General features: G+C 41.5%; 1 protein-coding gene across 7 annotated transcripts in view; it reads left to right on the forward strand.

Moving 5' to 3' along the window:
• Positions 1 to 1,581: 1,581 nt before the first annotated feature.
• LOC127577752 (ethanolamine kinase 1-like) overlaps positions 1,582 to 17,521 on the forward strand; it is a 324,359-nt gene continuing 308,419 nt past the window's right edge. For 5 of the 7 annotated variants that reach the window (XM_052029280.1, XM_052029282.1, XM_052029278.1 and 2 more), the window contains exon 1: positions 1,582 to 1,773. In XM_052029280.1, coding sequence (XP_051885240.1) covers positions 1,642 to 1,773 — 132 coding nt within the window. In that variant the 5' untranslated portion in view covers positions 1,582 to 1,641. Of the gene's footprint in view, positions 1,774 to 15,168; positions 15,296 to 15,443; positions 15,578 to 17,521 lie in introns of those variants that run through there. The other 2 variants (XM_052029284.1, XM_052029285.1) reach the window with 2 other exon arrangements.

A 17,521-nucleotide genomic window follows, 5' to 3' on the forward strand; every position in this document is an offset into this window, starting at 1 on the left:
TACGAATGAGGTAAAAATTGCAGAGACCTGCCGAACAACTGCCTGCTAGTTCTGCCCTGCTCCACCCCAGGAAAGTCTGCATGATCCCTTTGGACAAAAAACATATGTGCTCCAGGCACTATTCATGACCAGCCAGTCCAGGCCCCTTTGCTCACCTGAGGAGCACTGTCTCACCAGCTTCCATCATTGCAGCTTTCAGTTGAAGTACTCCCCGTAGTTTGAAATGTGTGACTTGTATTGTGATGTGTCCCTTTAAGAACTGGCTGCAGAGATTGAACCCATGCTGACCAAAGAACTTGCAAAAACTCAAAAGGGAGCATTGAAACTGGGGAAACCCAATAACACTGCTCTGTGGACAATGCAATTTAAGCCCCTTTTCTTTATGCAGTGCTCATGAGTATAGATCATTCCCATCTGACCAACTTATGTACAGCCCATACATACGACCAGTGGGATGGATTTGCTGGTGCTACTAGGCTGCAGGCATCTTCTGCCGTGTGGGAGCTTGGTTTGCAACTGCATTTCTGACTTGCAAACTGTCCATGTTACAAACAGTTCACAGGAACAGAACCCTGCTGGAACCTGGGGAGGACCTATAATGTTAGGGGGATTCACCATGCTGTTTTGATGCCCATAAAAGAGTGGAGCAGTTTCTAGGGCTTTGTTTGTTAGTTCAGTTTTCCCTCAATCATGGGAAGCATAATAGTCATATAGCATAGAAACAGACCATTGGGCCGACTGTGTCCACACTGCCCAGAGGGCACAACATCCTCACCACATTTATGCTGTCAAACATCTCTGAGTTTTATTTAACAATGAAGCATCTTGAATTCTTCTAGGATCAAGAGACTATAGGTGCATTCTGCTCAGTCTTTCTTCTGATCTCATGAACCTTCACTGTACCACTTCTGATGCAATTAAGTAAGGAGACCAAAGCTGGAAGTGCAACTCCAGGTGTGGTCTCACCAAAACCCTGTACAGATGTAGCAAGATTTCCTTACGCTTGTACTTGGTGGTGTCTTCCAGAGTTTGGCTGGGTTTTAGGTATCCTCATTGTCCCTGCTGGAATATTTGAAGTTGTAGCTGGATCCCATGTGCCCCTCAGAGATATGTTTGGGTAAAGAGCACAGGAGTTTACTAGCGTCCAGTGGGTCCTGGATGCATTAAAACTGATTGCTGGCATGTGGGTTGAGTAGTGGTGATATCTGAGGTAACAAGCACCTTAATCTATCCTCTTTAGGTTATGTTGGGTGTCTACTATGTTTGAGATTCTGGTCCAGTCAGCGCTTTGGAATGAAATGTAGGAATGTGCTTGGTGGATCTTGCATCTCTGCTGAAATGCAACTGCTTGGTTGGTGTTGTCTCTTGCCCTCTCTGCAATAAGAAACATGCTGCCACTACCCGTTGTCCTGTCACTCCGAGGTTAGGGGGCTGTTGGTTGTCTGGGGATGTCCGTTCTTGGAATCCAGCAGGTGTCCGCTTCCAGAAATGCCAGCTGTTGCCATGTACCGAGGGTCAGTGGCCGGTACCAGCGGCTGCTATCACAACACACATTGACACACACACACACACACACACACACAGAGACGCAGTCGCTCCAAGTCCCCGTGGTCGTTTACGTGAGTAGCATGGAGAGGTCGAATGCAGTCAGACTGGTCACTGCAACCAAAACATGTCGATATCTTCGTGGACGAGAAGGACCTGAGAAACAACATCGAAGCGCTCCTGAAGGAAGTGCGGCCACTTTGGAAGCCGGCGGAGATTAAGCTGAAGGCAAGTGAAAGGTTAATTGGATCAAAGGCACCCCCCCCCCCCCCCCGAGCCTCCAAATGTAGTCCTTAATTGCACATCTAGCGTGGAGGCTGACACACCAGACACGTTGTTTGAACTCAATTGTGGCTTTTGCAACTTCCTTCGAAAGTTCTCAGCGTCAATTCCTTTCCAACAATATTCTCGGAAGAGAGTGAAACCAATCAAAAAGCAATGTCTTTGCGGCGAACAAGCAAGGTTAGCGTGAAGAGGGAGGGGACTGGAATGCGAGCTGACAGTTGGAAGCGATGTGTGATAGTGTTCACATTAAGTCTGCCCTGGAGCTTAGAGGGACAGTCCGGGCTGGCAACACTGAATGAAAAAACCCTGAGCAGCCAAAATCATAGCTGGCAATCGGATAAATGAGTCCTCTTATTTTAAGAGGGTCGCATGCTGAAGATTAGTAAGTCTTTTATTAATTGAAAATAAAACCGCAGGGGAACAACCTCCCCTTTCAGCTTATTCTTTATAATATGGCATGGAATATCCAGCAACTGTTTTCCACTATGATCAGGAACACACAGACACACAGACACACACACACACACACACACACACACACACACACACACAAATAGATGAATGAAAATATAACTTGGACAAGTTTGCAGAGACTGACATACAAAGAGGTAGTAATGAGCTTTGTATTAACTCAGTGAGTGAGTGAATCTGTTTAAATAAAGTTTAGGTAACAAAGACCTGAGGCTTATTGGAATGGTTCTGACCCTCCCGTTGAATTTTTGCGTCAGAGGTTTTAAAGACTAAGTGACTTTGAACATACTTAGGAGAGAATTACTGACAAGGCAAAATGGCTGGCGTATTGCTGTTGACTCCATATCCATTTCGAGTTTCAGTCTCCAACACAATAGAACTTCATCTTCAATAATCTTGTAGTCCAACCTTATTCATCTTTTTAACCTCACAAGTATTATGCATGCTTAATGCTTAATGCATTATGCATCACTCCTTATACAGGCTTTGGTCCTTTGACTTTGACCTTTTATCACAGATCAGCCATGATCATACTGAATGGCAGGGCGAGCTTGGGCAGCCTGGAGGGCTGATCCTGCTCCTATTTTCTTGTGCTCTCGCATTTTTAATGCATCCTCCTTCCTTCAGCATCTCTTCCTGTCGGGCAGTCTCGGGGTTGAGGATGACTTGTTTCCACCTCAGCTCTGGGGGTTCTAAAGGTGCTGGTAAGGCCAATATGAGGACTTGTAGACTTGCCGCAGGTGGGGCTAGGCTTCTGTGTGCTTCTGAGAAATGGACCTGAGGTCCTTTCTGCCAGCCCAATTGCACCTTCTCCATTTTAGGCAGTTGTGGGCCAGTGATTCTCTTAAGTCAGTGGGGCTGTTACATTTTTTCAAGGAGGCTTAGAGAACGTCCTTGAATGGCATCCTCTGTCCACCTGATACTCTCTTGATACAATGGAACTTGAAACAGTGTTTAGGTTTCAGCTGGAGACACAAGAGACTGCAGATGCTGGAATCCGGAGCGGTTGAGATGAAGGGTCCCTCCATAGATGGTGGCTGACCCACTGAATTCCTCCAGGACTTTGTGTTATCAGGTTTGGTTGTTGGTGTCGAAGCTGACTGACTGTAATCAGGGCCTCAATGCCGGGGATGTTGTCATAGGAAAGACAGTGACGTTGGTTCACTTACCCTGCCAGTGGATTTGGAGGACTTTACGGATGCTGTGTTGGTGGTACCTCTCCATGCTTTGAGGTGCCTGCCCTTCTAAATGCTGATGAGTTTTATGTCATGCTTGAGGCTTTGATCTTTTGGATCACAGGCTTTCTGCTGGACCCCAGCCTTCAGCTAGAGTTGCTTTGTTTCCCTTCAGGCATGATGGAGCTTCCAACTAAGAACACCTTGTGGATGTGGTTAATTAACTCCTGAATCTCTTGGTGATTCTCATCAATCCAGCCCTGTTTTTTCAGGTAGAGAAGCAAAGAATCTCTTTATGGATGCTAATTATGGTCAAACAGGGCAATCTAGACACTAGGGACACCCTGCAGATCTGGTTAATTGGGCGCTGTCTAAGAACAGCTACTTTGCAAGATCCTTGGGACTTTCAGCATTGAGTTTTCTTGTGGCAACATTTCTGTTGCTGCCGTAGTTTTTGTGGATTGGATGGAAGCCATTGGTATTTATTACAGTGTGGGTGATGTGGACATCCTTGCGGTCTATCACTCAGACAATGAGCTAATCTAACAGTTGCCAGTGCCTGAATTGGGTGTGTTATCATGATAGCTTGTACTTGTTTCTCTGGCCAAATAGTGTTTTTTTATTAAAAAGCCATGTTCCAAACACTTCATCAGGAGTAGATCTCTGTTGGAGTTAGCCTTCCCTACTGTCTTCTGTCACGCCTTATGAGAGGATTGCATCTTCTCTGACCCTGCCATTGAAGTTGCCCAGGAGGATCAGTCTGTCTCCCTCTGAATGTCATGAGACTTCATTAGCAGCACAATCTTCACCCACATTGGGCTGCTCTGTCAATCTCCTTGTCCAAACTGCACCATCACTATTTTCTTATTAGTTCCTAACCTCTCCAGCTCTATGTGTCCACCCTGTACTACATTTAGAACATCTTTTGTAATGTGGGCAAGATAAGTATGGTTTATGTTAGCAGATAATATAGCAGGATGCGTCATTTTAGGTAAATATTCTGACTGAGTACCTGTTGCACAAAACTACAGAACATTGGCTGGAATGATTGTCCAGTCCTCAGTGAAATACTGTCTGCTGAACTCAATTAGCACCCAAGCTCAATGGGTAGGAGCAATCATATGGTCATTGCAAGACTGGTTGCTAGTTGTTTAAATTTTGCACTACCTGATCAATGTTATCTGTTGATGAAGCAAATAAATCTATTTTCAAAGCTTCAGTTCAGTGCAATTCAGAAAAAAAATGAAAATGGTTCAGGATCAAATAGGATGACATTTTAACTTACCACTTACTTTATAATTATGAAGCATGATTGGTCAGACTCTTTGGAGCGGTCTATTTTAGGAGCTTCTGAGCAAGCTGTAATAGTCCTGCCTTGAATAAACCAAATGCTGCCTCAGACCTTCTCATGAGTAAACCAAGCTGCAGCTTATTTATATGTTCATATTGCAGTGCATAGAGCTAATACCGGAAGATTGTCATCTCACTGCAGTGAATTTGGAAGTAGCCAAATCATCTTGAAACACTGTTACATATAGACATAGGGCATCAAAGTAGGAATAAGCCAATTGATTGACTGCTATGTTTCCTTGCACAACAACAGTGACTGTAATTCACAGTAACTGACTTGACTAATACTTTAAAAAATCTGAAAATATTGAATTCATTATGGAAGCACAAGCTCCTTATTGCTCTGTTTCCTAATCTCTTTGTAAATCCAGAAGAGTTTCACAAACCCACAGTTATTCTTTTCCTAATTAGTTAGCCCATCTCTTAGTGTTTGATGATCTGTTACAGGAAGTGAGGTGGGAGTAGGATTTCTGTTCTTCTCATGGTCCTGACTCAAATGCCCTCAGAATTCATAGAGCCAGTTACTTCCAGTGTTGCTGGGTTCGACCAGGCAGAGATTAGGCGCAGAAGGCACAGACATTTTTATAGGGCACTAGGATTTGTCATTCAGAGAGAAGAAACTGCATCATTTAAACATTTGCTAAGAATTCAGTCAAATAAATTACTGTGAATTGCAGTTGCTGCTGTTATGTAAGGAAACAGTAAATGGGTGGGTGGGATTTTAAACAGGACAAACAGGCAGACAGATAAAGAAATTAGTCCAACAGAAACAAATAGAGAGCAGCAGAATTATGTGTTTGTCCTTCTGACAAAAATTACAGAAGGGTGAAATAATGTGTGTGGGTAGGAAAATTTTACACGAATACAGCATGTGAAAGGAAATAGCATAGATGCAACTAAGCCTCAGGTTCCACCTGGCTTCCCACTCGCCCCCGCACTGGGGGAAGAAGGTGAATGACCTCACAAGCATTCCTTCTTCTCTAACTTAAAGCTTCACACCACATGCCAATGTTACCACCAGAAGTGCAACAGTGAAATTTAACATATAATCAATGAAGTGTATACTTTCCTTTACAAGGAACAGTTACATTAAATCACTGCAGCATGTATGTCCAGTGAAGCATCATTTTCACCATGCATATTCCCAGAGAGAAATGACCTGAATTTTCTGATAATCAGGCTGTGCCTGAAAGAGGCAGCCATATTGTTCTCATTCTGGACACAAGTACACATGATTCTTGGGAATGGGAAACCACAAGCTGTTGTACCATAGACCTTCAACTAATACTTAAATAGCAAGACGACGCCATTAAAATATCCTGATTGCGCATAAAATCTTGCACTTCCAGTTTATGCAGATAAAGTTTTAACATTTTGGGAATAAAAAAAAGGTTTCAGTGTTCTGGCTCTCATAATCTGAGGAAGCTCATTACATTAGCAGATGAGGAGGAAAAATATTCCCCAAAGGATATTATTGAGTCACATGGTATTTTGTGACAATGTTTCATGATTATTATCATTGATACTAGTTTTTCCTTTAATTTCACTTGAATTTTAATTTCCTTAACTGCTATTGTGAGGGGATTCAAACTCATGAAATCAGATCAGTGATATAGGCTTCTGCACCTTAGTCTAGTCACAGCTATTATGACCTCAGAGCATGGTCTTCACCACCAAGGGCAAGGACAGCACGTGCAGAGAAATATTGTCACCAGAAGATTCCTCTGTAAGTCACAGATCATTCTGACTTGTTAATATATCATTGTTGCTCCTGGATTACTGTCAAAACCCTGAAAGTTCCTGCTCAGCTACAGTGTGGGAGTACCTTCACCAAGATGCCACCTCTCCATCACCTTTTCAAGGCAATGAGTGCTAGCCCAGCCTGTGTTGCCAACATTGCATAAATTGAATGAAAACCAGAGTATGTAGTACTAAACTACATAGACCATGAAGAAAACGAAGAGGCACCAACAGCTGATCATACTGGAAAATACACAAAGGCATCCCAAAAATCAATAATTAAGATAATCAGGATAATCCATCCAAGGAATGAAAGGATATTAGTAATTCCATCAAGTCTGTTTCTTTGCTGAATCATTAGAAACCAACATCACCATGTCATGCTCAATGCAAAGGATGACCTGAACAAATCAACATTTTCTCAGCAGACCCAAACTTATCTACACAAGTGAAGGAAAATCAAAGGTGAGAATGTGCATATTTCAATATTGTGTCCACTAAGCAGACCTGAGTGAAGGGCTATCTATCTTCCAAGAGCTTCAGAGTCACATCAGCATTTCTTCATACTTTTATCAGGTGCCACTTAGGAAAAATGATGGAATTTGTACAGGAGATGAAAAGACCTCGTAATCTCATGGGAACTCTATTTTTAATGATGGGTCTGGTCTTCTATAGCCTTATACATTTAAATTGTGTGGAATATCTTGGTTGCTACAGATGTTTTATAGATAGAGAAACCTCAGACAAAACAGAAGATCTCTCCCCCAGAGCAGTCTGTGACCTAAAATAGAACATAGAACAGTATAGCACAGGAAAAGGCCCTTTGGCCCATAATTACTGTGCTGAACTTGATACCAAATTAAATTAAATCTCTTCTGCCTGCACATGATTCCCTCCATTCCCTGCATATTCTGTGCCAACCTAAAAGCCTCTGAAATTCCACTATCATATCTGCTTCCACCACTATTCCTGGCAGCCCATTCCAGGCACCTCCCACTCTCTGTAAAAAAAAACATGCCCCACATGTCTCATTTAAACATCCCCCTTCTCTTACCCTAAATGCATCTCCTCTAGTATTTGACTTTTCTACCCTGGGAAAAATATTCTGACTGTCTACCTTATCTATGCCTCTCATAATTTTATAAACTGCTATCAGGTCTCCCCTCAGCCTCTGACGGTCCTGAGAAAACAGCCCAAGTTTGTCCAACCTCTCCTTATAGCTCATACTCTCTAATTCAGGCACCATCCAGTAAACCCCGTCTGTACCCTTTCCAAAGCCTCCACAACCTTCCTGTAATGTGGTGACCAGAATTGCATGCCACAACTTATTCCCTTCATGTCTGCCTTCCACTGTCTTGGGTGGTGTGGAGAGTGGGTGCTGGGGATCTCTGTTTTTGATTGTGGCTATCTAATGGGTCATGTTTCCTGCCTTTTTGAATTAGCAAATGTATGAAGAGCAGAACATGATGGTGCAATGTGGGAGAATACAAAAGGGAGCCCCTGGAACCCCTGAAGATTCTAAATCTTCCCTTCAATATACCAGTGGCCTGTTCATTTGAAATACTTTATTTCTTATTTCTTGTTCATCCTACATTTAATGGGCTGAACCTTGGTGGTAAATGTTGGCAGTTCCAAAGGCCTTTTCCCACATGTAGTCATAGAGTCTTAGGGTTGTACAGCACAGAAAACAGGCCCTTCTGCCCATCACATCCATGCTACTCTTTTTGCTCATCTACACTAATCCTATTTGCCTGCACTTGGTCCGTAATCTTCTGTGACTTTCTTATTTAAGTGGTCATCTAAATGTCTCTTAAATACTTAATTGTTTTGGAATCCAACACCACCTCTGACAGCGAGTTCCAGATATCAACCACTCTATGTAGTAAAAAAAACTTTCTGCTCAAATCCCCCTTAAAACTCCTTCATCTCACCTTAAACCCATGGGAAAAAGATTCTCATTATCTATCCTGTCTATGCTTCTTAAAGTTTTATATACCTCCATCAGGTCACCCCTCAGCCTCTTTCACTCCAGGGAAAACAATCTCTCCCCATAACTAAAGTACTCCAAACTAGGCAACATCCTGGTGAATCTCCTCTGCACTCTCTTCAGTGCAACCACATCCTTTCTGCACTGGTTAGACTGCACTTGGAGTATTGAGTGACCAGAACTGAACACAGTACTCCAAGTGAAGTCTAACCAGTCTTTTGTAAAGTTGCAACATAACATCCCGACTCTTATATTCCATGCCTTGACCTATAAAGGCAAGCATTCTATATGCCTTGTTCACCACCCTATTTACCTATGTTGTCACTTTCAGGGAACTATGGCTTGAAACCCCAGTGTCTCTCTGTTCATCAACATTCCTTAGCACCTGCCATTTACTGTCCTACCCCTATCTGACTTCCCAAAATGCATCACTTTGTATGTGTCAGGGTTAAATTCCATCTGCTAACACTCCAGATAGCCTTCCATCTGATCTGTATCCTGCTGTAGCTTTAGACAACCTTTCTTGATATCCACAACATCAACTTTCATGTCATCCGCAGACTTACTAATCATGCCTCCTACATTCACATCCAAGTCATTGGTGGAATCAGATAAAATTACAATGATTAAGAGACATTTAGACAGGCACTTGAATAGACAAGGATGTAGACCTAATGAGGTAAATGGGTTTCGCATAGATGGGCAAAAAGATCAGCATGGTCATGGTGGGCCAACGGGGTTATTTTCTGTGCTGTACAACTCTACCACCCAATGATTCATATACTTGGGAAGGTTTTGCTATGTTAACAGTGCTGTGTAAAGGTTAATGTCCTGAAGTTAGGTGATATAAATACCCCTTGCCTCTGAAGTCAGCCTGTGCCTTGTGCTTGTTTCTGACAGAGTGCAGAACAGTGCACCTGCTGTGGAAGGGGAGGAAGATCCTGTCAATCATGGTTGACATTACCCCAACCACGAAACCTTTCCGATGAATTGCCAAAGCTTTTGTGGGCAATGGGTCAAGCCCACAGGAGCATTTTCCCTTTGAAGGTATATCGATTCCACCTCATTTTGAAGATCCTGGAAACAATGTGGCAAATCTTGCTGGGCTGGAGCAGGTGGTTCCAATTTGATCTGCCATTTTAAAGCTGTTGAAACTCAGTAAGCCTTAGAATTCTGTAACTACACTCATAAATATGGAAGTCCAAGATTTACTGAATCTGTTGCCACAAGGAGTGGATCAATAGAACCCAATCTTGTGGACACTCTCTCATATCACAATGGGGAATCACCTCTCCTTTCCTAGGTCAGATCAGACCTGGCCAAGTCAAGGCTCCATTAATTTCAGTGAAAATTCTTGGCCTGCAGAGTAAGAGCCAAAGGGTTATGTGTGAATTATATTTGTAAATATGCAACTAATTTAATATTTCTTAATTATGAGAAATATTTTACTGTAACTTACCATTTTTAATTATATCTAAGTGTTTTATGTATTTTAATTATTTTTTTTTTTTTTTAACTATGTTTTAATTGTATTAAGTTGTCATTCATTTCAATTTTAATAATATTTAAATGTCTCTAAACATCAGAAGCTTTCATAAACTGTAAAAATACTTGACAGCTTTGACTTAAACTAATGCTCTATTTTGCCAGCTTTGCTTTCTGTCAAAGACTGCTGGGGTATTTTGGGAGTGGGGTTTTAGTTGGCAGGTTGTTCATGCAAGATCCAACCCATTGCAATTGATGCCCAACAGGGGGGGCATTTATATCTGTCGCTGATCACTTGCAAAATGTCACATCCAGTGAATAATCCTCACATTAATTAAATATCTGTTAAATGCCCCCAATTTCATGGTTCCATGCTACCAATAGAACCTCATAAAATTTACTTCTTTGTGTATTTCTGCACTGTGGGAGTAATTTCACCTGAAAGACTGCAGTGGTTCAAGAATGCAGCTCACCTCTACCTTGTTAAAGGGCAGTTAGAAATGGGCAATAAATGTCGCTCCTGCCAGTGTACCCAGATCCCAAAAATGAATCATAAAAAACAATAGGCTCAGGAATTTGGCAAACCCTGAATGATTTCCTACATATCCAGTACGTTGGGCCAGCAATGCATACTCGTATCCAAGTGCATTACACATATTATTGGTAACGTAACCCCAAAACAGCATTGCCTCTGATCCACCTACTGATCAGCATCCCATGTCCCGCGCACTTCCATCCCTTATTATCTACTCTTTCTCATCTGGCTGAAAGCCACTGCCAGTATTTCACCAAGCTTACTTTATTGGGAAAGCTATTCTTAATTGAAATGAAATTTGAGAGCCAATATTAGGGGCTCTTCATCCCTCACCATTTAGTCATAAGGACACTGTCATGCCATCTATCACACCAAAACTAATGTACAACTATTTCTGTTTTAGTATCCTCTGAAATATAGTAAGTGCCATGCCTTGTTCTTCCTATTGAGGCCTGTGCTCTGCTAATTAACTTGATTGTTTAAAATGTCAAGTTTAAATTATATATTGCAGCCAGAAAAAAAATTGTGCAGAATATTGAAAATCTATTAAGTGCTGCATTTTTCTCCCAACAATAACATTGGAAGCCTCAATTCGCTATTCGCTGGATAATTCAGGAAATGGACTCTAAGCTTTGGGCTTTCACATTTGTATCATTTCATCACTGTGTTTGAACTTAGAAACCATTTCTTAGACAGTTCTGCACATATTATCAGCATTTGTGCTCTTCGGAGTTTCTCCACGGCTCCTGCAAATCCAATCAACAGCTATCATCTCTCCCTGAGATTTCATTAATGTAGAATGGAAAAGAAATTCAGTAGAAAGCTATGTTGACATGGCACCTGATAAGCAACAATGGATTATCCTTATTGAGTTATTTGTTTAACGAAATTAATACCCTGTAGGGAACAAGAAATTATATGTTGTGACTTGATTTGCTTAGAAATGCAGAGTTTTTTTAATGACAGGTACTAACTATGGCTGATTATTTGTTTAATTTGTCATTTGTTTTATGAGCTTGCTTAATGTTTAAAAAATTACCTGACAAATTGAATGTGAAATATGGCAGACCACTTACACTAGAGAGTTTTGTGTAAAGTGGTTTTGGCTTTGTGTCACTGAAAACTGTGTAGTTTAATTTGGGTGTCATATCAGGCACACTGTATTTAAGCACAAGCTGTGAGAACACCTTGAAAGAGCATCCTCATTCTGCCTCAGGCCTGCACCTGCTCTAATACACTAGCATCGTAGTAATACATCACAAGAGAATAAGGTGTCAGCAGTATGACAGTGTTGATGAAGTAGTTAATCAACTTTATCTGCAATCTCGACATAGAGTCATACAGTTGTACAGCATGGAGACAGGCCCTTCAGCCCAATTTGCCCATGCCAACCAAGCCTAGCCTATCTCTTTTTCCTACCTTTTTTTCCTTTCTCTCCTTACCTTTGACTCATCCCCCGGTGGATCTGCTCTCTCCCATCCTCCCTCACCGCACCTGCCTGTCACTATCTCTTACCTACATCGACCTATCACCACCTTGTGCCCACCCCGCCTCCCCTCATTTGTCCACCTATCACTGCTCTGCTTTTCCCTCCCATATATTGGGCTTCCCCTTTTCCTATCTTCAGTCCTGAAGAAGGGTCCTGACCCGAAACGTTGATCGCCTGCTTTCTCCACGGATGCTGCCTGGCCTGCTGAGTTCCTCCAGCGTCATCGTGTTTTTCATGCCAACCAAGTTGCCTTCCTGAGCATTTGGACCATATTCCTCTAAACCATTCCTATCCATGTACTTGTCCAAATGTCTTTTAAGTATTGCAATGGTACCCCCGCCTCTACCATTTCCTTTCGCAGCTCATTCCACATACCCATTACCCACTGGTGAAAATATTGCCCCTCAGGTCTTCTTTAGTTCTTTCCCCTCTCATGTTAAATTTATGCCCTTTAGGTTTTCTCTACGCTGGGAAGAGGATTGTGAGCATTCATCTTATTATGCCCCTCATGATTTTATAAAGCTGTATAAGGTCACCCTCAGCCTCATTCGCTCCAGGGAAAAATGCCCCAGCCTATCTCTTTCTAACTCAAGCCCTCCAGTCCCAGTAACATCATTGTGAATCTTCTATGCACACTTTCCAGCTTAATGACATCCTTCCTATAGCACAGAATACTCCAAGTCTGGTCCCAGTAACGTCATGTACAGTTGTAACATGATGTCCCAACTCTTGTACTCATTGCCCTGACTGCTGAAGGCAAGTGCACCAAATGCCTTCTTCACCACCCTGTCTACCTTTGTCGCCACTTTCAGGGAACTATGTACTTGTACTCCTTCGTCCCTCTGTTCCACAACACTCTCCAGGGCTTTGCCATTACTGTGCAAGTCCTTCCCAGGTTTAACTTCCCTGAATGTGCTGGCAAGGCAATATTTATTGTCTATCTCTAACTGCCCTTGAAAGGTGGTTGTGAGCCACTTCTTGAACCGTTGCAGTGATTCTGGTGAAGAGGCTCCCACAATGTTGTTGGGTCAGGAGATCCAGGATTTGGTTTCAGCAACAATCAAGGAATGGAAATATATTTCCAAATCAGGATGAAGTGTGACTTGCAGAGGGTCCTGCAGGTGGTAGTGTTTCTATGTACCTGAGATCTTTGTCCTTGTCGATGGTTCATGGGTTTGGGAGCTGCTGTCAGAGTAGCCTATATTCATAACTGCAGTGCATTTTGTAGATGGTACTTTCTACAGCCATTATGTACACGTAGTGAAGAGAATGAATGCTGGTGGATAGGGTATCAATCAAATGGGCCCCTTTGTTTGGAGATGCAGTCGTGTTTCCTGAGCGTTGTTCAAGTTGCACTCATCCAGGTGAGTTAAGAGTATTCTATCATGCTCCTAATTTGTACTTGATAAAATCAGAAACTATTTGGGGTGCCAGATCGTGAACCATTTGACACATGATACTCAACCTCTGGCTTCTCCTGGAGCCATGGACTTTATATGAAGACCAAAAATGCAGAAAGCTGCAAATCTGAAATAAAAACAGAAAAATGCTGGAAGCCCTCAGCATCTCAGGCAGCATTTGTGGAAAGAGAACAGCGTTATTGTTTCAGGTTGAAGATCCCTTTGTCAGAGCCAGGAAAGAACAAACAAATTAGTTTTACGCTTCAGAGAAAGTATGGGAAAGATGATAGAGTGAAGGGAATATCTATGACAGGGTGAGGTCAGGGTTACCATGAGGATAAGCTGCAGATGAAGTCACCTGGTTTACACATGTACCCAAATTAACTACACAATTTTCAAGCCTCTCTTGTAATTATGTGTCTGAATTGAGTTTCTGGATAAGTGACCCTCATGATTGTTGGTGGTGGGGAACATGGTGATTGTAATGCCATTGGATATCTGGGGTAGATGGTAAAACTCTTTTGATGGAGATGGTCATTGTCTGGCATTATTATGGTCTGGATGTTGCTTGCCATTTACCAGTTCAAGCCTAAATGTTGTTCAGGTTTTGCTGTATGCTAGTATGGACTGCTTCATTTGCTAGTGAATCAAACTGAACATTGCGCAATTGTCAGTGAACATTCCCACTTCAAACCTGATCATGAAAGGAGGGTCATTGGTGAAGCAGCTGAAGATAGTTGGGCTTAGGGAACTGCATTGAGGAATTCCTGTAGTGATGTCCTGGGGCTGGGATGATTGATGACCAATAACTACCACCAGCTTCCTTTGTCTGAGGTATGGCTTCAACTATTGAGAGTGCTTTTCCCCTGATGCTCGTTGACTTCAATTTTAACCAGAACTCCTTGATTCCACACATGGTCAAGTGTTGTCTTGAACTCACTTTCACATTCCTAAACTGGGGATTGGTGAGGGGGATGTTGGTGAGTAATTGCCTTGTGATAGCACTGCTGATGATATCCTTCATTACTTTGCCGATGATTAAAGCACATCATTGCTTTTCTTCTAGATGCTGCCTGCAGTAATGCATCAAATATTAGTCTCAATAGATTGAGTTCAAATGCATAATTGTAAATTAAAATTGACGATAAAAAAATTGACATTGAATGTGGGCCATGGACAAATAGATTCTATGTGCTTTTCTGTGCAAATATTTAAAAAACAGACAATTTATTGAATAAATTTGGACTTGGTAAAGTTAGTTCTGACCCTGAGCAAAGGTTGCCTTGCGTTATGCTCTTATTTTGCAGAGTAGGGTTTGGATGATACTCCAGCAACTTGCAAAAATTTGTACTTGTCTTTCACATTGGGCTGTATTCATGTTTACAGAAAAAGATTCCTAATCCGCAGCCTCCCATCATTCACTCCCATTTTGAAGGAGTGGACATTTGGCTTAATCTGATTTGCTGATAGAAACCTCACATAAAGTTTGTTGGAGCAAAGGTGATTGTGATTGCATCAACAGTTTCCCATATCTCCCTTTATGGAATCGGCAATGTATTTATCATGATTATTTACCAGAGAACATTGAACTTTAAGTCTTTTGAATAATTGAAACTTTTTTTACAATGAAAACACGTAAGACAATTTTTGTTTGTGTTTATGGAGGATAACAAACAAGGAATATGATCTTCAGTTCTTCCATTCACATTGCTCTGCACCCAAGTGCTGTCATTAACAGAGATATGTACATACTTTTGTAGGCTGCTAGATATTGCAGCATGCAATATTGATATATACAAAGACTTAGCATGTTGAAGGGCATTACTTTGTAAGGTATGTTAACAGAAATTACTTTAATTCTGCACAGTATTTGCCAGGTTTTAAAGTATTTACACATTTGAGGAAGACATTCTATTTGCCTCTGAAATCAACAGGTCCTATACTCCAGACTGGCACAGCTAAACTTTGGTACCAACACCAAGAAAATGTTACTAGCCATCTAAGGACATCAGGAATAACTCTATTGCTGTTGAAAATGATGACATGTGATCTTCTACAGCCATCTGTCAGGAGGACCTGGCTTTAATTATGGCATGACATTTCAAGCATCATTGAGTAAGTGTACAGTTTCTTCATAAACTACAATCAAGGTTACTGCATAATTTGCCGGCACCCATTGCCCCTTTTTCCAATGTTACTTGTTTACTGGTGTGATTTCCACTTGGGTTTGTGAAGGACAACATCATTTCAGAGATCGCAGATTTTAGTGTCATTGTCACTCACATTGTTTCTAATTGTCTTTTCTTGTGTGAGGATGTAAACTTTAAACTTAAGTAATAATGAAGAGCAAAGTGACAGATGATGTAATTATACAGATACTGTGGATTAAATGGTTAATAACATTTTTCTTAGTGTTGGTGCTAAAGTTTAGCTGCGTCTGTCTGGAGCAGAGGACTTGCTGATTTCAGAGTCAAACAGGATGTCTTTCCTCAGCTTTACACTGGTGTCATTGTCAGGTCTGATTTGTGATTTGTATTACAAAAGAAATTACAATGCATACTATTGCTGTCAATGGTGATGATGGGACTCAACTAATAATCCAGAGGCTGCAAATAAAAACAAGTCCCTTGGTAGTTTGTGGTGAATTCAATTCAATTAATTTATGAAAAGTTATCATAAAAGCTACCAGGCTGTTGTGAAAATGCAACTTGTTGATACTGTATTTCATCTGGCCTGACATGACTCCAGGCAACACTGTGTGGTTAACTCTTAATACCATCTAGGCCACTAAAATTGGTACTTACTACTTTGCAGACACTGGCCACATCCTAAATCCAGACAAAAAGCACTACAGCTTTATCTTCAGTATGAACTATTTATTTTTTGCACTGTTGTTACGGCTGGAAATGTTAGCCTACCCTTGAAAACATACAGAATCAAGGCACCCATCTCTTCAGATTAGAGAAACAAGGGACTGCAGATGCTGGAATCTAGATGAAAAAACAAGATGATTCTGGAGGAACTCAGCAGGCCAGGCAGCATCCGTGGAGAAAAAACAATGGTCCAACATTTCTGGTCAGGACCCTTCTTCAGGACTGAAGATTGGAAAAGGGAAGCCCAATATATAGGGGGTAGAAACAGAGCAGTGATAGGTGGACAAAGGAGGGGAGGCGGGGTGGGCACAAGGTGGTGATAGGTAGATGCAGGTGAGAGATAATGATAGGCAGTTGCGGGGGAGTTGAAGTTCAAGAAACAATTTTCAGTGAGTGACAAGATAAATTTGATGAGATCCGTGTTTGGTAATAGACTAAACTCCAGACTAACCTCTCCCTTATAAGAAGACTAATATGAATGTGGGCGATATTTAAAGGAAACATACGGAATGTATACAAAAGATTAGTGATGTGGTCCAGAACACCAGGGGAGAACTCTCTTGCAGTTTAAAATGGAGATGCATGATCTTGCTACAGCCATCTCTCAGGAGAACCTGGCTTTAGGTTAATGTCACATCTGAGAGCCAATTCCTCTAAGAGCACTGGGGTCCCTCAGAAGCACAGTGGAGCATTAACCTAGAGTTTTATGTTCAAGCTTCTATAGTAGTTCTTGAACCCAGATCCTTCTAACTCAGAGGCAAGTGTGTTGCCAATTGAATCAGTGTGAACAACAAGGATAGATTCTAGAGGTCTAAAATCAATGATTAGTTCATCTGTTGTGTTAATTAGGCTATGTGCTCTAAGTACATTTCATTAGATTGACTTCACTAGGTTTCTTGAAGCACAATTTTCAATTTATTTGAAAAAGAGGCAGGTTGCAAGTGTGATTGAGCAAAGAACCTCGAAGGTGATTGTGTTTTTTTTTCATTTTGGTACATTGGAATACAAACATGATGTAAATATTTCCCATGCGGCAAGAAACATAACATTTTGAGGGCAGATTTCTGTGTCAATGATCCTTAGTGAAGTCAAAAGCTTCTTCTTTATAAATAAGTTCACAGTTTCATTCGATATTATCCAAGAAGGAGCATCTATGACAGCACACAAAGCTTTGTGCACGGTTTCT

Source organism: Pristis pectinata, chromosome 14 (genome assembly GCF_009764475.1).
Source record: "Pristis pectinata isolate sPriPec2 chromosome 14, sPriPec2.1.pri, whole genome shotgun sequence".
In the NCBI taxonomy this organism is placed as follows: domain Eukaryota; kingdom Metazoa; phylum Chordata; class Chondrichthyes; order Rhinopristiformes; family Pristidae; genus Pristis; species Pristis pectinata.